This window comes from Saccopteryx leptura, chromosome 1 (genome assembly GCF_036850995.1).
Source record: "Saccopteryx leptura isolate mSacLep1 chromosome 1, mSacLep1_pri_phased_curated, whole genome shotgun sequence".
NCBI lineage: Eukaryota > Metazoa > Chordata > Mammalia > Chiroptera > Emballonuridae > Saccopteryx > Saccopteryx leptura.
This window is the reverse complement of record NC_089503.1, coordinates 5866619-5893003: the sequence shown is the minus strand read 5'-3', so window position 1 is coordinate 5893003 and position 26385 is coordinate 5866619. Positions and strand designations below refer to the sequence as shown.

The 26385-nt window shown below is 48.9% G+C and overlaps 1 protein-coding gene across 3 annotated transcripts in view; it reads right to left on the bottom strand.

Moving 5' to 3' along the window:
- CHKA (choline kinase alpha) overlaps nt 1-26385 on the bottom strand; it is a 55513-nt gene that overhangs the window by 5984 nt on the left and 23144 nt on the right. Inside the window, exons 3-10 of one of the 3 annotated variants that reach the window (XM_066386421.1) lie at nt 22713-22742; nt 21677-21730; nt 11552-11665; nt 6921-7054; nt 6477-6581; nt 5090-5148; nt 3235-3322; nt 2623-2731 (exon numbers count right to left, since the gene is read on the bottom strand). In XM_066386421.1, coding sequence (XP_066242518.1) covers nt 2623-2731; nt 3235-3322; nt 5090-5148; nt 6477-6581; nt 6921-7054; nt 11552-11665; nt 21677-21730; nt 22713-22742 — 693 coding nt within the window. The remainder of the gene's footprint in view (nt 1-2622; nt 2732-3234; nt 3323-5089; nt 5149-6476; nt 6582-6920; nt 7055-11551; nt 11666-21676; nt 21731-22712; nt 22743-26385) is intronic. The other 2 variants (XM_066386503.1, XM_066386543.1) reach the window with 2 other exon arrangements.

Below are 26385 nucleotides of genomic sequence, written 5' to 3'. Positions count from 1 at the left end.
CTGTCACCTCCTATGTGACAGCACTACTCTGAGCTCGTTTCTGCCTACCTCCTCACAACCAAATAGTTTTTGCAGATGAGGACACATGCACAGAAACATTCAGTAGGCTACAAAGAGCAGTGGCAGCGCTGGGATTCAAAGCCAGGCAGATTGGTTTTTAGAACCCCCGCCTGAACCAACACCCCAGCAGGGTTCATTTCTGGGAGACGCTAACTGCTGAAACTAACAAATGAAGACAGAACACTTGAATTGACTGACACCCTTAGAAATAGTAATCAACGACTCTCCCTCCAAAAAAGTCCCAGGCCTAGACTGTTTCACAACAAGGTCTAACAATTTTTCAAAGAACAGATATGCTTCACTGTATATAAATTTGTTTCAGAAAATAAAAAAACTCAGCTTACTTTAAAAAAGACTAGTATAATTCTGATCCCCAAAACACACGTAATAATTTTTTAAATGCTGGCCCTGGCCGGTTGGCTCAGCGGTAGAGCGTTGGCCTGGCGTGCGGGGGACCCGGGTTCGATTCCCGGCCAGGGCACATAGGAGAGGCGCCCATCTGCTTCTCCACACCCCCCCCTCCTTCCTCTCTGTCTCTCTCTTCCCCTCCTGCAGCCGAGGCTCCATTGGAGCAAAGATGGCCCAGGCGCTGGGGATGGCTCCTTGGCCTCTGCCCCAGATGCTAGAGTGGCTCTGGTCGCGGCAGAGCATCGCCCCCTGGTGGGCAGAGCGTTGCCCCTGGTGGGCGTGCCGGGTGGATCCCGGTCGGGCGCATGCGGGAGTCTGTCTGACTGTTTCTCCCCGTTTCCAGCTTCAGAAAAATACAAAAAAAAAAAAAAAAGATACAGTGGGAAGACAGGCAGCACAGTTTTGGCTCCACAACAAGCCTGCACTTGAAACGGTGCCCCTGAGTGGGGCCCCTTAGAAAAGACTCTGACTGTGCCCGACTCCAGTAGAGGTGCCTCACAAACACCTGCTCAGTGAGCTCAAGCAGCAACCGAATGCACCCACCCTCATCTCCAACTGGGCAGGACAGCCCTGGAGGGAGGGCGGTGGAGCGGCCACCTTGCACAGGCTCGGAAAGGTGGGATCCGCACAGCCCCTCTGCCCCACTTGCTTCCGCGTTGCTACCTATGTATCCTCAACCCGGGCTTCTGCAGTGGGCTGAGGACCGGGACAGCGGAGTGCCCAGGGAGCAGTCCCCACCGTCCCTGGACGCCCTTACCTCGGGACAGGAAAGAGCACTGTCAACACTGCAATAGCTCCGCAAACGCGCTGCCCAAGATCACTTCTCTCTGCGCAGTCACGTGGGAAACAGAGGGCCGGCGGCGCTCCCCCAGACGGCAGCCAGAAAGCAGACACGAGGCTGCGCGGTTTTACAGAGGCTCTGCACCACTCTGACTGAACACAGGTACCTGGCACAGAGCTGGACTCTAATGCCAAGTTTGTGTCTATATTTAACGGAAAAACGTTTAAAGCCAAAGATTTCCTAACCATTACAGTTTAGAAAGGCACCATTAAGGGCCCCAGATGGGCAGAGCACTGCCCCCTAGTGGGCTCACCGGGTGGATCCCGGTCCGGGTGCAGGTGGAAGTCTATCTCTGCCTCCCCTTCCTCTCACTAAATAATAAAAAACGGGTGGGCATCATGCCTGCCCTGTGGTGGGGCAGTGAATAAAGCATCGACCTGGAATGCTGATCTTTTTTTTTTTAAGTTTATTTTTATTTTTTTTACAGAGACAGAGAGAGAGAGAGAGAAAGAGAGAGGGATAGATAGGGACAGACAGGAACGAAGAGAGATGAGAAGCATCAATCATTAATTTTTCGTTGCGCATTGTGATACCTTAGTTGTTCATTGATTGCTTTCTCATATGTGCCTTGACCGCAGGCCTTCAGCAGACCGAGTAACCCCCTGCTGGAGCCAGCGACCTTGGGTTCAAGCTGGTGGGATTTTGCTCAAACCAAATGAGCTCACGTTCAAGCTGGTGACCTCAGGGTCTCGAACCTGGGTCTTCTGCATCCCAGTCCAACACTCTATCCACTGCGCCACTGCCTGGTCAGGCTGGAACGCTGATCTTTGAAGTGAGGCCATCACTTCAAAGCCCTGGCCTTGCCCAGTCAAGGCACACAGAACAAGCACCCAACGAAGCAACTATAAACTGATTACTTGATTACTTCTCCTCCCACCTGCCACCTCTCTCTCCTCCTTCTGTAAAATCAATAAATATTTAAAAAGGGGGGTGGGGAACATGTAGGCCCTGGCCAATTGGTTCAGTGGATAGAACATTGGCCCAGCATGTGGACATCTGGGTTTGATCACCAGTCAGGACACACAGGAGAAGCAACCATCTGCTCTCTGCCCCTCCCCTCTCCTTCTCTCTTCTCCTCCTGCAGCCAGTGGCTCAACTGGTTCAAGCGTCAGCCCTGGGTGCTGAGGATAGCTCAGTTGATTTGAGCATCAGCCCCAGACAGGGGTTGCTGGGCAGATTTCAGTCAGAGTGCATGCAGGAGTCTATCTCCCCTCCTCTCACTTAAAAAGCAAAAGCAAATGTAATCAATACTAACTGCATAAAACTGACTTGGCTAACTGACCTACTGGCCTGTGTATGAGCCCCAGCCCTACCTGCTGCTGCTTGGTGGGGAACTTCAGGATGTTTGCTCTGAAAAAAGGGTACTTTTCATAGGTGTAATCATACATCCACTCACAGAAATGGTTCCCAATGTCAAATCCCCTGAAAAAGAGGTAAGAAATGCAATCAGGCAAGCTGCCCACCACAAGGCTGTTTACAGAAAGAAAGAAACCAGGTCACGAGCACCCTTCCCAGTACACACTGCACTTCCTGAGGTCCCCGAGTGCTTCAGTGACAGGGACAACCAATAGAGCCACTACCAGACCATGGCCAGCAGGAGCAGCAGAGTGCAAACTGACCTGCCGCTCAAGAGCATCGACCAAGAGCGCCCTCCTGTGATTGGTACTCTTAGAAACAGAAATTACCTCTGAGCCAAAACAAGGTACCAAGTTCTGGATTCTGTGTGCGTATCCTGCTCCCCTCTAACAGAAGCCGAGGATGAGCTGTGCCACCACACAAGACCGTTGTGGGCATGGTGACAAAACTGTTCACATCCAGAAGCAGATTTAACTTAGAATGGCATTGTCACCTGTATTCCCCCTGAACTGTTTTGTACACATGTCAAAATAAAACAGTACAGAAATAAACAGACTTGGACACATTACCTGTAGTTATAACTGCTATATTCAAAGTCAATGAGCATCAGTTTCTGTTTTTCAGTATTCTCTCTCCCTTCCAGCAACAGGACGTTACCTGCAGAAAGGTTTGCCTGACATGAGTTACTCTGCCAGGTTTTGTATCAAAGGCACAAGCTGTGAACAGTTAGCGTCCTTGTAGGCACAGTAACCACGCAGCGAGTGAAGGCGGCCACCATCCCGGCTGGCGCCTGGGGCAGCACTGTCCCAGGAGGCCTGGCCCTCGGCAGGGCCTGGGGTCCCTGCCTGCTCACTACAGTGCTTCCCAAGTTTTTCACAGGGGACACAATGGAGCTTATGTACCCAGACACCCCCCAACAGTGGGGAAGCTGGGAGGTTGTGCTCCACTGTCCTCCCTGTGAGGACTCCAGCAGTGAGCTCAGCCGCCACAGGGCCCCAGGCCCACACCTGGCCCTACCGCCTTGCCCTCACCACGTTTTCTTCTCAAGAAGACCACAGGCAGCACTCCTATGACCATACCTCTTACTAAGGCTGAGTTCTAGGCCAGAAGTGAGTTGGCAGCCACACCTGCCCTTCAGGCCTGTATTTGAGACCCCCGAATTCTACACTGTTCTGCATCTCAGTCCCCACGGGGCAGTGGTGAGCACCACCACCCGTGCTGCTAGCCACGCCCTCCCCTGGGATTTTGCAGGGGGTACAGTTTCTAGGTTCCCAGCACACACCTTCTGTGCCAGTGACCATCCAAAGGAAAAGCGGAGCCAGATGCCCAGGGCAGAACAGGAAATACACAGCTCACACCTCCTTGTCACCACAGGCACCTACAGTCGCCGGCCCGCTGACTCCCTCCTACACACAACTGGCTGACATGGCTACAGCCTACGTGAACAGACTTGGCCACCAACAATCAGTGACCTAGACCCTGGCTGGCCACATGAGGCTCTGGCCCCGTGAGTGTGGCTCTTCCACAAAATACCACGTGCAAGTGCTACCTCAATAAGGAATGTACCTACCTATATAGTTTAAGTTTAAAAAATTTGGCTCTCAAAAGAAATTTCAATCGTTGTACTGTTGATATCTGGCTCTGTTGACTAATGAGTTTGCTGACCACTGACCTAGTGGAAGGTGCTCTGGCTTTACTGATGACTAATCTTCAACAGGAGCTGTTCTGAAAATTAAAAGAGCTCAACCTTGCCAAAGGGCCGAAGGTAGACCTAAGTAGGCAGTGATGGAGGGACAAGGACAGGGGGCAAAGCCACACCGCAGTCAGGCCCCGTGGTGGCAGCGGCAAGAGCTGCCCAGCTAGAGGCGACCTCTGACTAAAATGCTGAGTGTGGAATCGCGCTGGATTACGTCCCATTACAGGAACTTAAAGCAGAGAACCAGCAGTCGTTGCTGGATCTGAATGACACGCGGAGAGGGGTGGTTCTGAGAGCTGCCCGGGGCTGCTTGCGGCAGGGGGCCGGGCCCAGGATGACCAAGGGGCGGCTCGTCCCGCACTGCTCGTCCAGAGGGAGTCAGTCCACAGGAACGGTGGCGAACACTGCACAAACTTGTGACTTGGGAAGGGCAAGGCATTTATCTCAGCTCCCAGTTTAGTGAATCTTATTTTTCTAATTTTTTTATAGAAATGGAATGATACCCTGCATATTTTTCTAAAACTTGCTTTCTTCTTTTACTATATCCTGGAGATTTTTCTGTTGGTCAGTATAAAAGTCAACCTCTTTCCTTTTTACCGCTTATGAGACACTTCATGCCGGTGGTGCCGTATGTGGCGCCTCTAGCCCTCTTCTCTGGATACTTGGGATTTACCACATGCCCTGGAGGCCCCCCCACACACACACACACACTGGGCAGCGACTCTTACCTTCCTGACAGTCATTATGACAAAATACAACTGGAGACGGGGTGGACTGAAGCAACGATCTGGAAAAGGAAGGGCTTGCTATTACTCATGAGACTTTCAAGAGGTTCGATGCAGCTAGTCCTGCTGCCCGGCAGGCCCTGCACCGTGTCAGCGCTCCACACACGGCCTCTGGGCAACGTCTGTCACGCGCATTGTGAACACTGTCCCAAGTGGAGAGCATTCTAGAGTAGACCCACTATGCTCGGGCTTCCCTCCCCTCCCCGCTCCTCTTCTCTCCTCTCCACCCCCTTCCTTCTCTCCCCTTTCCTCTCCCTCCTACCCCTCTTCTCTCCCAGAGGATCCCCTTAAGCAGCTGCTGCTCGGCCTGCAGTCCTTCCTCCAAGAGCCCAACTCTGACCACTGGTTTCCTTCACAGAACTTATCACAACTCAACATTATTTTACTTGTTTTCTGTGTCTCATTAAAACAGAAGCTCCCTGAAGAAACGTGTGGTTACCATTTCCTCAGCACCAATCATGATGCCCGGCCCAGTAGACACCCAAATAACTGAGTAATGAAAGGCGTAAATAGGCCCTGGCCAGCTGGCCCATGGTAGAGCACCAGCCCGGCATGTGGATGTCCTCAGTTCAATTCCTGGTCAGGGCACCCTTCCCCCCTCTCTCTTCCTCTCTTCCCCTCTTGCAGCCATGGCTCGACTGGTTGGAGTGAGCTGGCCCCAGACGCTGAGGATGTCTCCATGGCCTCTGCCTCAGGCACTAAAAAAATGGCTCCATTGCTGAGCAACTGAGCAATGCCTGACTGGGCAGAGCAGCGCCCCCTAGTGGGCTGCCCGGGGGATCCCGGTCGGGGCGCCTGCGGGAATCTGTCTCTGCTTCCCTCCCTCTCACCAAAATATAAAAGTAAATAAAAAATAAAAAAAAGGTGTAAGTCCTCCCAATCAGGGGACATGTGCTGGGAGCCTGCACTCCCCACCCCCTTGCGTCTACTCAGAGAGCAGAGGCAAGCTGCTTCCTCCGGCCCCCTAAGCTTGGGTAGAACTGTTCCCCTCATCTGCTGCCCTCCCCAGCCTGCCCCTGGTTTGTTGCTTCAGTTTCATTTCAGAAACAAACTTCCTGCTCTGGGTGCACCACTGCCCCAGTCACCGACCATCCTTACGAAACTATTTCCACCACGAACCATTCATGGTTGACCCGTGGTGACAGCACTCATACAAAAAACTAATTCCAGGTGACAAATCCACTGTTTCAATCCATCCTGCAAAAACAGCGTAAATGCCAGGCCTGAGCTAATCCTCAGTAAGCGATCACTGACAACTGTCTTTGTGAAGAACATTTAAGCTTCTGGACAAATGCACGTTCTAACATGAGAGACCGACGCCAATACGCACCTCAGGTGTTCCAGTTCCAGGGGCAGGTTGTAACCCAGCAACCTGTGCAGCTGCTTCACTCTGGTCTCCCTGGTAAACTTAATTCTCAGCACTTGATTTAGGTATCTTGCAAAAAAAAGGGAAGAAGCAAAAAGCATTGCTCTATTTACCTCAGCTTGTCCTTGGGTTCCAGTTAAATATAACCACATAACACCAGGGGCACCCCATCTCAGTGACAGGGAAAGGAGAGGGGGTGGGGCTCAGGGCACTCAGGGAAGCAGGGTCCTGCCCATCCACCCACTCCGGGGCATCTGTGCAAATATGCCTCTTCCTGATCGGCATGGGAGAAAGAGCTACTCACGAGGCAGACACTGCCACCCACGGCGGCACCGCAGCCCTGCGCACTCTGGACACGCTAGGCGCTCCCAATGCAAAAGTACGCTGGGGCCAGTACTGACCACTTACTTTTCCATTGTTCCAAAAAGCCATTTTGGTTCCTTATTGAATGGCATTTTCATGCCATGAAATGTAGCCATTTTCTCAGCTATTTCCGCAGAAATATCTGGCAAACTTAATTCTTCAGTGTTTAAACGCCGGCTCTGAAATAAAAAAGGACATCAGAAAATTATATTTCTCCAGGAAACCTAGGAAGTGTGAGCTCACAGGACTGGTAAGAATGAGAAGTCAGGTGTTGTGGGCATCAAAGTACCAGCCAGTGCACAAAATTCCCTTAAGAATTGGCACTGTGGGCCCTGGCCGGTTGGCTCAGCGGTAGAGCGTCGGCCTGGCGTGCGGGGGACCCGGGTTCGATTCCCGGCCAGGGCACATAGGAGAAGCACCCATTTGCTTCTCCACCCCCACCCCCTCCTTCCTCTCTGTCTCTCTCTTCCCCTCCTGCAGCCAAGGCTCCATTGGAGCAAAGATGGCCCGGGTGCTGGGGATGGCTCCTTGGCCTCTGCCCCAGGCGCTAGAGTGGCTCTGGTCGTGGCAGAGCGACACCCCGGAGGGGCTGAGCATCGCCCCCTGGTGGGCAGAGTGTCGCCCCTGGTGGGCGTGCCGGGTAGATCCTGGTCGGGTGCATGTGGGAGTCTGACTGTCTCTCCCCGTTTCCAGCTTCAGAAAAATACAAAAAAAAAAAAAAAAAAAAAAAATTGGCACTGTGCCTGACCAGGCGGTGGCGCAGTGGATACAGCGTCGGACTGGGATGCAGAGGACCCAGGTTCAAGACCCCGAGGTCGCCAGCTTCAGTGCGGGCTCATCTGGTTTGAGGAAAAGCCCACAAGCCTGAACCCAAGGTTGCTGGCTCGAGCAAGGGGTTACTCGGTCTGCTGAAGGCCCGCGGTCAAGGCACATATGAGAAAGCAATCAATGAACAACTAAGGTGTTGCAACGCGCAATGAAGAACTAATGATTGATGCTTCTCATCTCTCTCCGTTCCTGTCTGTCTGTCCCTGTCTATCCCTCTCTCTGACTCACTCTCCATCTCTGTAAAAAATAAAAAATAAAATAAAAAAATGAGAATTGGTACTGTGCCCAAAGATGGTGGCCCAGCAGTTGCAAGGGCACTTCCTAGTGAGGAGCAGGTCACCATCAAAGGTCGATTTCATTTTGAACTTTTTAATTGAGAGAAGGTCCCTCTCACACATAGTCACTGGCTCTGCCCACTGTCCACTTGACCCCACACTGAACACAGTCCTCTCTGCCATACGCAGGAGACATGTGGCATTGAGGAGCGCCACAGCTCATGAGACAAGTCCCTCTCCTCACAGTGGCAACCCCAGCACCTGCCTCCAGCTCTTGCCTCACCTGCCAGAGAGCTTTCAACAAAGAGGCAGAGGTGCCCCGCAGGGAGGACTCATCCCAGTCTCCTAACGCAGCCGAGGCCTGCGTGTGGCTGCCTCCCACAGTGCTGCCCCGCAGGGAGGACTCATCCCAGTCTCCTAACGCAGCCGAGGCCTGAGTGTGGCTGCCTCCCACAGTGGTGCCCCGCAGGGAGGACTCATCCCAGTCTCCTAACGCAGCTGAGGCCTGTGTGTGGCTGCCTCCCACAGTGCTGCCCCGCAGGGAGGACTCATCCCAGTCTCCTAACGCAGCCGAGGCCTGTGTGTGGCTGCCTCCCACAGTGCTGCCCCGCAGGGAGGACTCATCCCAGTCTCCTAACGCAGCCGAGGCCTGAGTGTGGCTGCCTCCCACAGTGCTGCCCCGCAGGGAGGACTCATCCCAGTCTCCTAACGCAGCTGAGGCCTGTGTGTGGCTGCCTCCCACAGTGCTGCCCCACAGGGAGGACTCATCCCAGTCTCCTAACATAGCCGAGGCCTGCGTGTGGCTGCCTCCCACAGTGGTGCCCTGCAGGGAGGACTCATCCCAGTCTCCTAACATAGCCGAGGCCTGTGTGTGGCTGCCTCCCACAGTGCTGCCCCGCAGGGAGGACTCATCCCAGTCTCCTAACGCAGCCGAGGCCTGCATGTGGCTGCCTCCCACAGTGCTGCCCCGCAGGGAGGACTCATCCCAGTCTCCTAACGCAGCTGAGGCCTGTGTGTGGCTGCCTCCCACAGTGCTGCCCCGCAGGGAGGACTCATCCCAGTCTCCTAACGCAGCCGAGGCCTGTGTGTGGCTGCCTCCCACAGTGCTGCCCCGCAGGGAGGACTCATCCCAGTCTCCTAACGCAGCCGAGGCCTGAGTGTGGCTGCCTCCCACAGTGGTGCCCCGCAGGGAGGACTCATCCCAGTCTCCTAACGCAGCTGAGGCCTGTGTGTGGCTGCCTCTCACAGTGCTGCCCCGCAGGGAGGACTCATCCCAGTCTCCTAACGCAGCCGAGGCCTGTGTGTGGCTGCCTCCCACAGTGCTGCCCCGCAGGGAGGACTCATCCCAGTCTCCTAACGCAGCTGAGGCCTGTGTGTGGCTGCCTCCCACAGTGCTGCCCCGCAGGGAGGACTCATCCCAGTCTCCTAACATAGCCGAGGCCTGCGTGTGGCTGCCTCCCACAGTGGTGCCCTGCAGGGAGGACTCATCCCAGTCTCCTAACGCAGCTGAGGCCTGCCTGTGGCTGCCTCCCACAGCAACTCACGCTCAGCCACCTAAGACCTGTTCGTCTTTCCCACCCCAACTGCTCCTCTGGGAAGATCCAGACATTTCTCTGAAAATAGAGTAAGGCAGCCCAGAGGTTAAGGGGGTACCCAACCTAGAGAAACCCCTGTGCAACTTCCAGCTTCCGTATTCACTTCAAAGCTACATGGCCAAGAGCACAACTTCTGTCTCTGCCCCTGTTTTCCGGTGTCTGTACAATACCAACACAACAGGAAGCTGCTGACAGGCTGCTCTGAAGCAGCGCAGACAACGCAGACGGCTCAACAGGCACCTAACCAGGGCGTCTCAAGAGACAGGGCCCTGTGCTCAGGGCCAAGGCTCACAGAGAGCATCGGGCTCCTCTCTTCAACCCTGGGTCCTCCAAACAGGATCACCACGTGATAGAACAGCACGCTTGGTTTCTAATGGCAGGACACTGCCGACTAAGGCGGCTCCCTCAGCTTTCAAGGAGCTCTTTTAAAATGACAGTAATTTGTTTGTAAATGTCAAAAATCTAAAGCTAATGTACTCAAAAATGAGCAAAACTTAGGATCCAAGTTCTGTTCCCAGGACAGAGAAAGGCAAACACGAGACTAGCTATCATTCCTAGAGATCACTACTCTGTGCGCTCTGAAAGATGGATTCTTCCTGCCCCATGCCATGGTCAAGAGCCAACCTGGAAATCACACCGAGTTTCAGGCATAGCCAAGTGAAACCACCGTTTCGGTGGTCAAAAACAGTTAAATACTGGCAGTTTCACATGGTTCACCCTAATACTTTAACAGAACTTTACATGACTCTAAAACTAGAAGAAGAGCACCAACTTCATATGTGCTCCAGCTGTGTGCCTGATCCCAGCGCACTCCAACAAGGGGTTCCCATCACTGACTAGTGTTCAGTGCTTCACCTTTCCTAAAGAGAAGCCTTACCCCATATGCATGTATTAAACAAATTTTAATTTGCTCCTACTGGGCTTTATTAAAATGGTACACTATGACCCTGGCCGGTGGTTCAGTGGATAAAGCCTAGACCCGGCATATGGACAACCAGGGTTCAATTACCAGTCAGGGCACACAGAAGTGACTATCTGCTTCTCCCCTCTTCCTCTCCAACGGCCAGTAGCTCAAATGGTTCAAGTGTGGCCCCTGGCACTGAGGATGGCTCCGTTGGAGCACATCAGCCTCAGACACTAAAAATAGTTTGACAGTCAAGCTTTGGCCCAAGACAGGGTTGCCAGGTGGATCCTGGTTGGGATGCATGCAAGACTCTGCCTCACTATCTCCCCTCCTCTCTCACCTATATTTAAAAAAATGCAACGCATACTATGTGTAGTCTCCTGTAATTTGATTTTACCAATTAATATTGTTTTTAAGATGCAACCATGTTGCCACTTATAAGCAATATGAAGTCTTATGTTTACAAAATTCTTTCAAATACTTTATGATCTCCTTTGATTCTCATGCCAGATAGATGTTACTCTCTTTACGGGGAAAATATAAAGAAAAACACTAGATGCCAAGACAGGTGCCAAGGAAGAAACTAGAAGTAAGCTCTGATTTAAGCACCCCAAGATGACAGCGGACTCAACAGCGAGCCACTGGAAGCAGCACATGGCTCTGTCCTGGGCTGCGACTCAGACAAAGGCACCGTCCCACAGCCCCCAGCTGGACGCAGGCAGAGTCCAGGAGGCACAGCCTCCCCTCAGGCAGTGTGCTGAGCTCAGCGCTGCCTGCAGGTGAGAGGGACAACGTGAAAGGGGAGCGTTCCAGGGCGAGCAGCTTTAGGGAACAACAGATGGAAAGTCTCATATATAGTTCTGATCTAGATAAACTTATCTTTGCAAGGAAGACAAAGGTTCTGTAAATTCAACTGAAATTCAGTTTTCTTTCCTTCTGATATAGTTTAAGAATACCGGTCACACTGACGACTCCAGATCCCGGCACCTGAGGCCCCCGCAGTGATGAGGCACTGACTCCGTCCGTCCTCTGTCTGTGGACACGTTAAAGTTACCAGTTCTGAACACCTCTTACCGGGATAAACTGCTCCAGGCGGCCTTGCGGAAAGATGCCGTAGAGCTTGGGCCCCAGCAACCGCTCTGCAAGAATGGCGAACATCACACTCTCCAAAACCATGGCCTCGGCCCCCTGAAACATGGCAATAAAGCAGGCGTTACCGAGGGTGGATGCAGGCCAGGCATCCGCTTTCCCACGAGTAGTTGCATCATATCCCACTCCAACTTCATGATCAGGCATGATTATCCCATTGTAAATATAAAGAAACAGGTTAACAGTTCTGATCATTTGTAAGGTATATGCTTGCAAGCACTAAACTGATGAGACCTAAATTTCAACTTCAATTTAGATCACTGACTCCAAATATAGCACATCTTCTATCAATGCTTCATTGTTCCTGTTAATTTTATTATTTTTTTAAATTTATTCATTTTAGAAAGGAGAGAGGGAGAGGAGAGAGAGACAGAGAGAGAAGGGGGAGGAGCAGGAAGCATCAACTCCCATATGTGCCTTGACCAGGCAAGTCCAGGGTTTCGAACCGGCAACCTCAGCATTTCCAGGTCGATGCTTTATCCACTGCGCCACCACAGGTCAGGCTGTTCCTGTTAATTTTAAAACTTGTATGAGCCTCACCCTTGGCATCTTATCAAAGACCGCAACAGTACCACCCCTTCTGGTGAGGGTGACTTGCTCTTCAGTGGACAGTACTGAGTGTAAGCAAAGGGGCCAAAGGGCCCTTTGTCTACTGAACTGATCTTTCGTGCTGTAAGTGTCAAAATTACTGGAGTCTGTTTTCTGGTCCCAAAAAACCCCTAGCCTGGAGCATTCGAGGTTTCTATTTTCTGCTCTTATCCCCAATCTTCTCCTCTGTCATTCAACGTTTATCTTCATGCTAAAACTTCTATGTTGTCTTCAAAACAAATGTGGATCTATAATTGTTTTGCCTTAAAAACCCATCTTTTGGATTCAAATTCATTCTGTAGTCCTTTTCCCACAAACAGCAAATTATAGCTTAAGAGTTTCCTTCTGAGCCTGACCAGACAGTGGCACAGTGGATAGTGTGTTGGCTGGGGATGCTGAGGACCCAGGTTCGAGACTTGGGAGGTTGCCGGCTTCAGCATGGGCTCGTTGGGCTCACCGGCTTGAATGTGGGGTCATAGATATCCCAAGGACACTGGCTTGAAGCCCAAAGTCGCTGGATTGAGCAAGGGGTCACTGGCTCAGCTGTAGTCCCCCAGTCAAGGCACATATGAAAAAGCAATTCATGAACTAAGGTGCCGCAACTATGATTTGATGCTTCTCATCTCCCTCCATCTATCAGTCTCTGTTTCTCTAAAAATAGAGTTCTTCTGACAAGGTGACGGAGCTGTTCTTAACCAATGCTGCACCTGAATCTCTTAAAGCTCTTTAAACCTGTGTCTGAGGAGTGGCCGGCAGGTATGCTGAGAACGCTCTCGGGGGTTCTACTTCACTCCTTACTGAGAAACATGCTGTGCTCCTGGAGGCCCCACAGCCAGAGCACCCAGCGAACATCCTCCCCGAGCACGCCCAGGCGCCACCCAACCACCTCCACGAGGGACCGGCTCAAGGGGCAGACACAGAGGCACCAGAGCCCCAAGGACGTCCTGCTCATGGAGTGGGCCCCTGAAGGCTACTTCAGCACAGCCAGCCCTGGCAGCTGATCAGCCTCGGGGTAAATCCCTCCCGCTGATGGACCAACAGCAGTGAACACTCAATTACAAGAGGGTGTACACAGCCCACACAGGGCAGAGCTGCACAGCTTGCGTGCCCCTACAGGACACCTACTACATTAAGCCACTCCATCAAGCCCAAGAGATGTAGCAACTCTACCTAATACATAGAAACACACACAGAGACGCTGTCCAAACAAGGGACAAAGAAACATGCCTCAAGTGAAAGAACAAAACTCCGGAAAAAGAACTAAACAAAATGGAGACAAGCAATCTACTAAATGCAGAGTTCACACACTGGTTACAAAAACACTCACTCAACCTAGGGGAAGAACAGACTAACTCAGAACTTGATCAGCATGAAAAAGAACATGGAAACCATAAAAAAGAACTAGTCAAGAAATGAAGGATACACTAACTGAAATGAAGACTAATTTATAGATAGATCATCAACAGTAGAGTAAAGCCAAGAATCAACTTATCAAATTAGAATACAAGGAAGCAAAAAAACCCCAATCAGAACAGCAAGAAGAAAAAAAAAAATCCAAAAACAAAAAAATGAAGACAATGTAAGGAGCCTTTGGGGTAACTTCAGCTTACCAACATGTGCATCATGGGAATGCCAGGAGAGAGACAGCAAGAAACGGAGAACCTGTCTGGGCCCTGGCCGGACAGCTCGGCTGGTCAGAACACCCTCCTGAAGCGCAGAGGGTGCCGGTTCGATCCCCAGTCTGGGCACATACAGGAGCAGATTGATGTTCCTGTCTCTCCCCCCACGCCTTCCTCTCTCGCCAAAGTCAATAAATAAACGTTAAAAAAGGAAACAAACAAAAAAACCAACGTGAAAAAATGATGACAGAAAGCTTCCCTAACCTGGTGAAGGAAACAGACATAAAAGTCCAGGAAGTGCAGAGTCCCAAACAAGAGGAACCCAAAGAGGCCCACACCAAAACACATCCTAATTAAAATGCAAAAGGTTAAAGATGCAGACAGAATCTTAAAAGAAGAGAAAATCAGTTACTTAGAAGAGAGCTCCCGTTAGGTTGCCAGCTGATTTTTCAACAGAAGCTCTGCAGGCCAGGAAGGACTGGCAAGAAAATACTCCAAGTGATGAAAATACAGACCTGCCTGGCCTGTGGTGGTACTGCAGATAAAGTATCAACCTGGACGCTGAGGTCACTGGTTTGAAACCCCAGGCTTGCCCGGTCAAGGCACATATTAGAAATTAGAAGCAAATACAAGTTGATGCTTCCCCTCCTCCCTCTCCATCCACTCTAAAAATCAATAAAGTATTTAAAAAAAAAAAAAAAAAAAAGAAGCCTGACCAGGCAGTGGTGCAGTGGATAGCATGTCGGACTAGGACACAGAAGATCCAGGTTTGAAACCCCAAGGTCACTGGCTTGAGCGTGGGATCATAGACATGACCCCATGGTTGCTGGCTTGAGCCCAAAGGTCGCTGGCTTCAGCAAGGGGTCACTTGATCTGCTGTAGCCCCCCCCCCCATTGAGGCACATATAAGAAAGTAATCAACGAACAACAAAAAAGCCGCAACAAAGAACTGATGTTTCTCATCTCTCTCCCTTCCTGTCTATCTGTCCCTATCTGTCTGTCTGTCTCTCTCTGCCACACACACATACACACAAAAGCAAAAACCTAAAACCAAGGTTATTCTACCTAGCACAGCTATCATTTAGAACCAAACTATAGACAGTTCCTCAGAGAAGGAAACAAACAAAACAAGGAAAAGCTAAAAGAGTTCATAACCACCAAACCAGTAACCCATAAAACGTTAAAGAATCTTCTTTAATGAGAACAAAAAAATTTATAAAAAATATGAACAATAAAATGAGAAGAAACACATATCAACAATTGAATTTAAAAAATGAGCAGAGGCCCTGGCCAGCTGGCTCAGCAGTAAAGCAACAGCCCGAAGTACGGAAGTCCCGGGTTCAATTCCTGGCCAGAACACACAGGAGAAGCACCCATCTGCTTCTCCACCCCTCCCCCTCTCCTTCCTCTCTGTCTCTCTCTTCCCCTCCCAAAGCCAAGGTTCCATGGAAGTAAAGTGGGCCCAGGCGCTGAGGACGGCTCCACGGCCTCCGCCTCAGGTGCTAGAATGGCTCTGGTTACAGTGGAGCAACGCCCCAAATGAGCAGAGTATCGCCCCTGGTGGGCATGCCGGGTAGATCCTGGTCGGGCGCATGCGGGAGTCTGTCTGCCACCCCCCCTTCTCACTTTGGAAAAATACAAAATTTAAAAAAAAAGTGAAAAATAAAATAAGCAGAACAGAAACAGACTCAAAGATACAGAGAACATACGTTTTGACATCTGCCAGGTGGGAAGGGAGTTAGGGGGATGGATGAAAAAGGTGAGGGGATTAAGAAGTACAAATTGGTAGTTACACAGCGATCACGGGGATGTACAGTACAGCACAGGGATACAGATCACTTAGTGAGTTATATAATGTCTAATCACGAGAGTAAACACCTGAAACTAACGTAATATTGTTATGTCAAGTGTAACTAAAAAATAAGAGAGATTAAAAAACAAAACAAGAAAGGCGCCTGGCCTGTGGTGGCACAGTAGATAAAGCATCAACCTGGAAGAGTGAGGTGGCAGGTTCGCAACACCAGGCTTGCCTGGTCAAGGCACATACAACGAGCAATGAACAACTAAGATGAAGCAACTATGCTCTCTCTCCCTCTCAAATCAGTAAATAAAATCTTTTTTTCTTTTTTTTAATTTTTAATATCTTATTTATTCATTTCAGAAAAGGGCAAGAGAGAAAGGGGGAGAGAGAAGGGGGGGAGGAACAGGAAGCATCAACTCCCATATGTGCCTTGACCAGGCAAGCCTGGAGTTTTGAACTGGCAACCTCAGCATTCTGGGTCAAAGCTTTATCCACTGCGCCACCACAGGTTAGGCAATATAAATAAAATCTTAAAAAAAAAAAAGAAACATGCTGCAGAGAATATGATCTAGACCAGGCGTGGCCAACAGTTTTTGCCCCTGGGCCGATAAGAAAGAAAACTTTTTTCACGGGCCAGATGAAATAGTAAAATTAAAAAATGTTGCCTGACCGGGCAGTGGCGCAGTGGATAAAACATCGGACTGGGATGCCAAGGACCCAGGTTGGAGACCCCGAGCTCTCCAGCTTGAGCGTGGGCTCATCTGGTTCAAGCAAAGCTCACCAGCTTGGACCCAAGGTCGCTGGCTTGAGCAAGGGGTTACTCGGTCTGCTGTAGCCCCACGGTCAAGGCACATACGAAAAAGCAATCAATGAACAACTAAGATGTCGCAATAAAAAACTAATGATTGATGTTTCTCATCTCTCTCTGTTCCTGTCTGTCTGTCCCTATCTGTCCCTCTCTCTCTTTCCGTTTCTGTAAAAAAATAAATAAATAAAAAGGTTAAATACAAAAACAATTTAAGTAAACAAAATTTTATTGTTGATGAATGAGTGAAAAAATTTTAATATACATTATTTTAATAAAAATAAAATTGCATACCATATAAATATCCAAACTGTATCGCAATCAATTGAAACTATATTTAATTAACAGAATGAGCTTGAAGGGGTTATAGCGCAAATAAAACAATTATTTCGTTTTACAAACAGCCTGGACACATTTTCAGTTATCAACTGCAGCTACCGTCTATGCTACAATGCCCCTTTTTTCAGCACACTTGACCACAAAAATAACGAACTGTTTGACCTTGGGTGTGCACTGGCAAACTGACTAAAAGAATGTGGGTTTCACATTGCCGCTAAATGTCAAACAGTTCATATCGAGTACAGATAAGTACAAAAGTTGTAAAAAAAAATTTTTTTTATAGACAGAGTCAGAGAGAGCGATAGGGACAGACAGACAGGAACGGAGGGATGAGAAGCATCAATCATTAGTTTTTCGTGGGCGTTGCAACACCTTACTTGTTCATTGATTGCTTTCTCATATGTGCCCTGACCGTGGGGCTACAGCAGACTGAGGAACCCCTTGCTTGAGCCAGTAACCCTGGGTCCAAGCTGGTGAGCTTTGCTCAAACCAGATGAGCCCGCACTCAAGCTGGCAACCTCGGGGTCTCGAGCCTGGGTCCTCTGCATCCCAGTCCAACACTCCATCCACTGCGCCACCACCGGGCCAGGCTGTAAATCTTTATAACAAAATTTTTTTAAAAGATAAAGAAGTATCGCTAATCCATTTGACCAATTATTGGAAATTAACCCTAGATTAGTCACATGCGGAATTCTTTTCCATGTATCACTATCTTCTTAAATATCTCAATTTCCAATAATCAAAGACACTTCCGCTTCTGAGTAGCTGAGATTTTAAAGTAGTGGAGAATATTAAAAATTTAATCGCAGGCCGCATAAACTGATTACGCGGGCCAGGTGTTAGTCATGCCTGATCTAGACAGACCCCATTCAAAATTAAGTGGAGCTCCTTAAAATCACGCTCATATTACTAAAATGAACTGAGACAGACTCATAGGCAATGATACAAACTAAAGTTAATGAAAAGGAAACAAAAGAAAAAAGAAATGCTACTTGCAAATGGTGCTGCATTACAGTAAAAAGTAGTTCAGGCCTGACCTCTGGTGGTGCAGTGGATAAAGCGTCGACCTGGAAATGCTGAGGTCGCCGGTTCAAAACCCTGGGCCTGCCTGGTCAAGGCACATATGGGAGTTGATGCTTCCAGCTCCTCCCCCCTTCTCTCTCTCTGTCTCTCTCTCCTCTGTCTCTCTCCTCTCTAAAAATAAAATAAAATAAAATTAAAAAAAAAAAAAAAAAAGTAGTTCAGTCACTTGAAGGGTTACACTGGTGGGGAAGATGGATCCACTGGTACTCCCCACAGTGCTAGTCCAGCCACCACCTGGTAATTCCCACACTTACGGTCTAACTACCACCTGTGAGGACCAACCTTGATTTACTAATCAGAAGTTTTGTATTAATGACTGCTATGAACCATTGTAGCCTTAACTCCCAATGTGATGGTATCTGGAGTGGGGCGTTCGAGCGGTGACTAGGTTTAGCTGAGGCCATAAGGTTAGAGAGCCCTAATGGGAGCCGTGCTCTTGTGAGACACATTAGAGAACTCTCACTGTTCTCTCTCCCTTCGCCATGTGAGGGCACAGCAAGAGACTGGTGGCTGCCAGGCGGGAAGAGGGCTCTCATCAGAACCCAGCCTGTGCCCGACCTCCAGCCTCCAGAAGTGTAGACATCAATGTCTGTCGTTTACACCCCTAGGGAGTTTATTACAGCAGCCAGAGCAGACTTAGACAAGGACAACAGGAACAAGGCATTGATCTATCACAAGTTAATGAGGCCCTTGCGGGTTGGCTCAGTCAGTTAAAAGCATCGCCCCGAAACAACAAGGTTGTGGGTTCGATCCTCGATCAGGGCACACACAGAAAACCAAAAAATGCACGACTGAGGGCCTGGCCAGTTGGCTAGTGCTGAGGTTGCAGGTTCAATCCCCGGTCAGTCAGGGTACATATAAGAAGGAACCAAGGAGTGTACAACAAAGTGGAATGAGCTGATGCTTCTCTCTCTCTCAAATCAACGGAAACATTTTTTTTTTCCCCCTGTATTTTTCTGAAGCTGGAAACGGGGAGAGACAGTCAGACAGACTCCCGCATGCGCCCAACCGGGATCCACCCGACACGCCCACTAGGGGCGACGCTCTGCCCACCAGGGGGCGATGCTCTGCCCCTTCAGGGCGTCACTCTGCAGCGACCAGAGCCACTCTAGCGCCTGGGGCAGAGGCCAAGGAGCCATCCCCAGCGCCCGGGCCATCTTTGCTCCAATGGAGCCTTGGCTGCGGGAGGGGAAGAGAGAGACAGAGAGGAAGGAGAGGGGGAGGGGTGGAAAAGCAGATGGGCACCTCTCCTATGTGCCCTGGCTGGGAATCGAACCTGGGTCCCCCGCACGCCAGGCCGACGCTCTACCGGTGAGCCAACCGGCCAGGGCCGGAAACATTTTTTAAGTTAATAAATTTTAGAGCAGAATTTGACTGACATCAGACAAGTTTTATTTTTAAAACCTTAATGAATGAGAACTCCTGAATCTCTACTTAGCTGGCAAAACTTCGTCCCTCATACATCTGACTACCAGCAAGCCTATGCAGGGGACAGTCATTTCACCCCGTCTGGCCTGGAGTGCAGAATCAGACAGGCCCCACAGGAGAGTGCAGCAAGGTCGGCAGACGTCTCTCTAACTCCACACTTGAACCCCAGAGAGCAGCAGCCCAGCACCCCACCTGCTGGGACAGAACGGGAAGCCAGCGCAGGACGAGCGGCTGACCTCGGCACCGGGCCCAGCACTGGCTATCTGCCATCTGAACAACTTCCCATCTCAAATCCACCATTCCCCAGTCTAGGTCCCGAGTTAGAATTTGTTTTAAACTTCCCTCTGTGTAGAAGACTAAGCTAAAGGGCACTGAGGCCAGCACTGTATAATACACATACATGTATCTAATCTAAATATCCCTTAGGTTGCGGAGTTTCAAATTGTATAGCGCCACACCCACTCTATTATTTCAGAAGTGTTTTACACTCAGTACAGGGCTCTGGAGCTGACTGCACCTGAACACACATGGTCCAGAGCCCGTCAGAGCCGAGTCATCGCCAGAAACGGGGACGATGGAAAGAGATCTGAGAGTGCTCCAATCTTTGTACACTGCTCTGACACTGGAAACAAGAAACACCTCTGTTCTTATCAGAGACCGGAGCTCAGCATTTATTCGCAATAGTGAGAAAGGGGGCTGTAGAGCGAAGAATTGGAAAGGACGAAAATGAAAGAAAACAGTCAAAAGTAAGACAAATGGGCCGGTTAAGAAGGCTTGTAGGTGACCTCCAAATGCATGCATGAACCACCGGCGGTCACTTTAGAACTGGTCTCCCAGCACCTCGCTGCTTGCTACTTAGGGAGAGCGCGCACCCAGGAGACGGGTAGCGGAGCATGGCACCCAGGCAGGGGCCGGGTGGTGCGAGAGAAGAGGGGCCGCAGACCTCCAGCGACAGGAAGAACACGGGACCAAGTCTGAGTCGGGGGGCTGACAAGAGAGCAAGCCGGGGAGAGGGCCTTGGGCTGAACTGCGAACTTACAGCGGTCAGCACAACAGCACGTGAGCTAAGCACAGAGACAAGGAGTAAGAGAGAATTTTACTTGGCGTCTGTCTCCCGGCTGCCTTACTAGGGGAAGGGTCCTGTTAAATGCTGCTGAGACAAGTCAAAGTAAAATGAAAACTGAAAATAGACTTTGGATTTAGCATCATGAAGGCCCCAGAGCTCCATTTTCAACTACTAGGAAGTACAAAGGTCTCCAGACAAAGGGCTCCAAATGGCTGAAGACAATGTCCATCCTGCGATTTCTCAGCCAGTTCGGGACCCCAGCTCAGGGTCTCCAGAGCAGGGCACATGCAAAACCGCCTCCGAAACACAGGACAAAGTATCAGCACTTTTATTTCTTTGTACTCTCACCGCTTTTTAATGTCTATGTCTTGATGATTTTAATAACCAGCACACACACACCCCTTTACAAACTTGCACATATCGGGACAGTATGCTCAAAAGTTGTTTACTCCCGCCTGACCAGGCAGTGGCGCAGTGGATAGAGCGTCGAACTAGGATGCGGAGTACCCAGGTTTGAGACCCTGAGGTCACCGGCTGGGCACAGGCTCATCTGGTTTGAGCAAGGCTCACCAGCTTGGACCCAAGGTCGCTGGCTCGAGTAAGGGGTCACTCGGTCTCATATAGCCCCTTGGTCAAGGCACATATGGGAGAGTAGTTAATGAACTAAAGTGCCACAACCAAGAATTGATGCTTCTCATCTCTCTCCCTTCCGGTGTCTGTCCCTCTCTCTGTCTCTGTCACACACACACACACACACACACACAATGTTGTTTCCTCCCTGCAGTGTGCAGATACCTGGCTCTAGACTCCCCGTTTCTGAGCCCCAAAGAGGGGACCAGGTGATCCATCAGCGCTCTGGACCTCAACCTCTTCTAAAAATATGCATTTCAGAAAGGGGAGTCATTCTAAAGCGAATCTTGTAATTGAGGAGGAAGACACCTTTCCTACCTGGGTGCCTTGCATAAGAAAAAACTCTCCTACCTGTCCAGGGCGAGTGGCCACAAGAACAAAGGGGCAGTGACAGACACCACACAGCCGTCAACCGCCATCTGAATATCATGCACAAATGTTAGCTCAAACGGCCGTCTGTCTCTAAGCACCCCAACTGCTCTCAGGTTGCCCTGAAGACCAGCGTGCACTCCTCCAATCTCAGCAGGGACTGGGAACATCCGTCCTGTCTCCCTGAGCTGGCTCCCACACACCAAGAGCCCGCCCCTGAGACAGACAGACCAGGGCGCTCCAGGTACGGCCACTGCAGGGTGGCCGAAGCCGGCTAGCAGGTCACACCTCACACAGACGCAGAATGAACTTCGTTACTTACTTGAAATTCACTTTCTTTCTGAGCTTGTTCGGATCCCTCTTTATTACAGGACCTCTACGAATGAGAAAAAGCAGACACTTCCGGTGAGAGGGGAAACACAAAGCAGACACTAACTCTGCAATCACCAGAACAGCCAGGGTTAAACATCACACATTTTTAATGAGTGTTTCTCAGCCCACTGATGTCTAAATTGCACCACCAGTGTCCAGCACTAGTACCAACACTTGAGGAGTTGCTTCGTTTCTTTACAAGAAAAGGGACGTGCTGTTGAGACCAAATAGCTGTGACTCACAATCACTCTGGTGTACCGTTTTCGCAATTTCATTGTTAGAGGAAAGTCAGTAGAGGGCGCTCTTCCAACCAGGGCTTCCACAGACGAATGGCCAATCTGAGTCTCACCACTTAGTAAGGCAGGTCTCCATCTGGGGGAGGCTTTCTTCCCGCAAGAACAGGAGCGTTCACTTGCCTGTGGCAAGCAAGGTCCACACAGAACTTGGACAGAGAAGAAAGCCCTGTGCAGGCAGGCGACTTGGCACAGAGTCTGTGCAGACAAGCCTGCCAACTTGCCTTTCAGACTAACTCTATTCATTCCACTCAACATGAATTTGTCCTCCACCAAAAAGGTTTGTGCAAACTTAATAAAGTCCCTAAACTATTTCACATATTAACATATGAAAAGATACTTTTACATCACTTTCCTCAATGAAATTGCAAATTACTGGTAACCAAGATTCTAGCAGTAACAACAACTAGATTATTAACTACCATCTGCAACTAACTCTCTGGCTACCTTTTCTTCATGGCACAGATCATACCTTCTAAGAGCAACCCCCACCCCAAGTGCTTAAAAAACCTGCATACTATCTTTTCATCAGAGGATGCGGAAAAGCAAGTCATGTCAAAATTTTATATTCAAATACTGCCTCTAGAAATATGTTGTTTAAATTAAAGTCTGCTTATGTCAGACACAGAAGGAAGCCCATAAACTCTACAAATGTTAAGGTAAAAGGTTCTTGAACACCCCATGAAAACATACCTTTCCACTCCACAGCTTTATCAAAAATACCTGTACCAAGGGCGGAAAGTACGGACAGGGAGAAAAATGCCATGTTAAGCAACACCAGCTCCTCTAACACCGTTCAAAACACCTAGTGATTTAAAGCAACACTCATTCACCAGACTCAGACTGAAATAACATTCCACTGATGTCTTAATGCATTTTGTATAAACAGTTTACATGTTCTAGCTTACTCAATATAAAAGTAAACGAAATTTTCATGTGCATGAAGCTATCTTCAAAGACTTGCACTTACATATATTCAATAGTATCTTTACCATACAGTTAAGCACATTTTGTACAAAGTACAGAAAATACAAATGGGGTATATCATATTTTCATTTGTGTAATATGCATCTCTCAGATGAAAGACGGTACAGGTTAAATCCCATTACAATGAGAGCTACAAAATGAAAATACCAAAGAAATACTTCTAGACTTCTGCTGATGGCTTGGTGTATGACAGAGAAACCACAGGGGGGAGTAATCAGGTATCATGAAGTCCTGACTCCCTTCCATACTCTAAAATACTCATGGCTGCACAGTTACCTGAGACTTAGTCTCCCCTCCCCAGTGGTATACAAGTCACTAATGAATATGGACTCCATCTTTTATTTACATTTTTCCCAAAAGCACCAAGCAAATCACAGTGCTTCAACACATTTTGGATAGCATGAATTAATGAACACTGGCACCATGCTCTTCAAGACGGCCAGCTGAAGGTGCAACCCAGGGCGACAGAGCCAACCAGTTACGGCTAACTCACACCCACAGTCCCAGCAGAAGGAAACTGGCCATCGTGTTAACACGAACTCTGAGTAGGGCCGAAATGCCCCCAAAACATTATGTCCTCGTGCTGCTTCTTGCCAAGGAAAGTTAAGCACAAAAGATGTTCTGTAATCTGATACATTGTATATTGATATTTGTAGGGAAAGCTCTAAGACAAATAAGGAATCTAGATATCCTAATGACGTTTGCTGTAACGGGATTTGACCTGTACAGAATTCTAAATGGCTACAGTTATTCCTATGCTGTTATTATTCAAACTGTATCTTCTTAGGGAGATACAGTTAATGGGTTATTAAGCCAACAGAAATCCCTTTTCCTTGTCTAATGGTGCTCTGAAAAGCAAGTCACTTCATCCAAAGTTAGAATTGGCTTAGTTTCCAAGGCCATTCCTTTTGAACATATTAGCATCCTTAAGTAAAAATAACTTACCGACCCTGCCCACTCCATTCAGCCCCCAAATGCATGCATTACTTATACCATAAGAGCACCACCATGAAGGCAAGATGGACTTCTGCCATAGTCAACCTTCTGTTCTGTTTCCTCAGTACAGAATGCTCAGGGCCCCTCAATCCTGTAAATAAAGCCAGGAAATCTCAAACCAAGGCAGCTGTGAAAAGGTAAGAGAGAGGCCTCCTCCTGAGGTGAGCCAAGACAGACACATTGCCAAAATAAGGTCCGAGAAGGTTTCTGTCTGGGAAGACAGTGAGTGAAATATATCTCGTAATCTGTGGGATTTTACTTCAGAAACAATTTATCCGAAGCAGATATTAAAATACATTGTACAAATATTTAACATGACTTCAAATTTTTTGCCTACTTGTACATTCATAAAAATGAACTTTCATAAGTTATAAAACACTGAAAAGTTTTTACATTAGAAATATGAATACTAATTATGTAATATATCATTACTAAGGTTTTTTTAAATATAAACATTTTTTTATTTATTCATTTTAGAGAGAAGAGAGAGTGAGTGAGAGAGGAGGAGAACGGGGGAGGAGCAGGAAGCATCAACTTCCACATGTGCCTTGACCAGGCAAGTCCAGAGTTTTGAACTGACGACCTCAGGGTTCCAGGTCGACACTTTATCCACTGTGCCTCCATAGATCAGGCTAATTACTAAGATTTTTTGATGTGAACATTATTCTGGTCATTTTCTAAAAATCACCCTAGATACAGATTAAAACATTCATGGAAGAAATGATACGATTTCTAAAATCTGCTCCAGCCTGACCGGGCGGTGGCGAAGTGGATGGAGCGTTGGACTGGGATGTGGAGGACCCAGGCTCGAGACCCCGAGGTCGCCAGCTTGAGCGTGGGCTCACCTGGTTTGTGCAGAGCTCAACAGCTTGGACCCAAGTTTGCTGGCTCGAGCTAGGGGGTTACTCGGTCTGCTGAAGGCCCATGGTCAAGGCACATGTGAGAGAGCAATCAATGAACAACTAAGGTATCGCAACAAAAAAACTAATGATTGATGCTTCTCATCTCTCTCTGTTCCTGTCTGTCCCTGTCTATCCCTCTCTCTGACTCTCTGTCTCTCTAAAAAAAATAATAATAATAAAATAAAATAAAATCTGCTCCAGAATCACCCTGGCAAATGAATGAGGGTAAAGATGAAGGAAGACTGGTCAGTGGGAAGGATGAATTTGGGGCACTTGGGGTTCATACACTCTTCTACTCTACTTCTTTATGTATCTGGAATTCTCCATAATCAAGTTTTTTTTTAAAGAAACACAGAGCCTGACCAGGCGGTGGCAGAGTGGACAGAGCACTGGACTGGGATGCAGAAGACCCAGACTACTTCAAGTTACCTAATGTTTCACAATCTGACCATTTACTACTTCTTTGAATTTAAGTCATTGTTCAAGATAAGCTATTATCATGGAACAGTTCTTAACAAAAGGTTCCTCCAGTGATGAGGAAACTAGGGGGTTTTTTTGGTATTTTTTACAGAGACAGAGAGAGAGTCAGAGAGAGGGATAGAGACAGACAGGAACGGAGAGAGATGAGAAGCATCAATCATTAGTTTTTTGTAGCGACACCTTAGTTGTTCATTGATTGCTTTCTGATATGTGCCTTGACCGTGGGCCTTCAGCAGACCGAGTAACCCCTTGCTTGAGCCAGCAACCTTAGATCCAAGCTGGTGAGCTTTGCTCAAACCAGATGAGCCCGCGCTCAAGCTGGTGACCTTGGGGTCTTGAACCTGGGTCCTCCACATCCCAGTCCAACGTTCTATCCACTGCGCCACTGCCTGGTCAGGTGAGGAAACTAGTTTTATGACTGAACTACTTTAATACAGCCACATGATTAGTGAGACGAAACAAAGCAGTCTTGTTTTCCCAGAGTCTGAGCATGTGTGTGCACATAAATCAGTCCAAATGGCATGGACTGGCACACAGCTATCTAGATGTCATGTGTACTACCTGAAACACTGGTCTTCAAAGTATCTTTAAAGATCCAACATTGCTGAGCTGCTGGAGAGATAGGCTGGTAGAAGTGATGAGCCAGCTACAAAGGACATGTCATCAACAGTGTAACTGACCAGCCTGACCAGGCAGTGGCGCAGTGGATAGTGTTGGACTAGGATGTGGAAGACCCAGGTTCGAGACCCCAAGGTCACCAGCTTGAGCGCAGGCTTATCTGGTTTGAGCAAGGGGTCACTCTGTCTGCTGTAGCCCCCTGGTCAAGATACATATGAGAAAACAATCAATGAACTAAGGATCCGCAATGAAGAATTGATGCTTCTCATCTCTCTCCCTTCCTGGCTGTCCCTATCGGTCCCTCTGTTTGACTCTGTCTGTCACCAAAAAAAAAAAAAAAAAAAAAAAAAAGGCAGTGTAACTGACCAGAAATGTTACCTAAG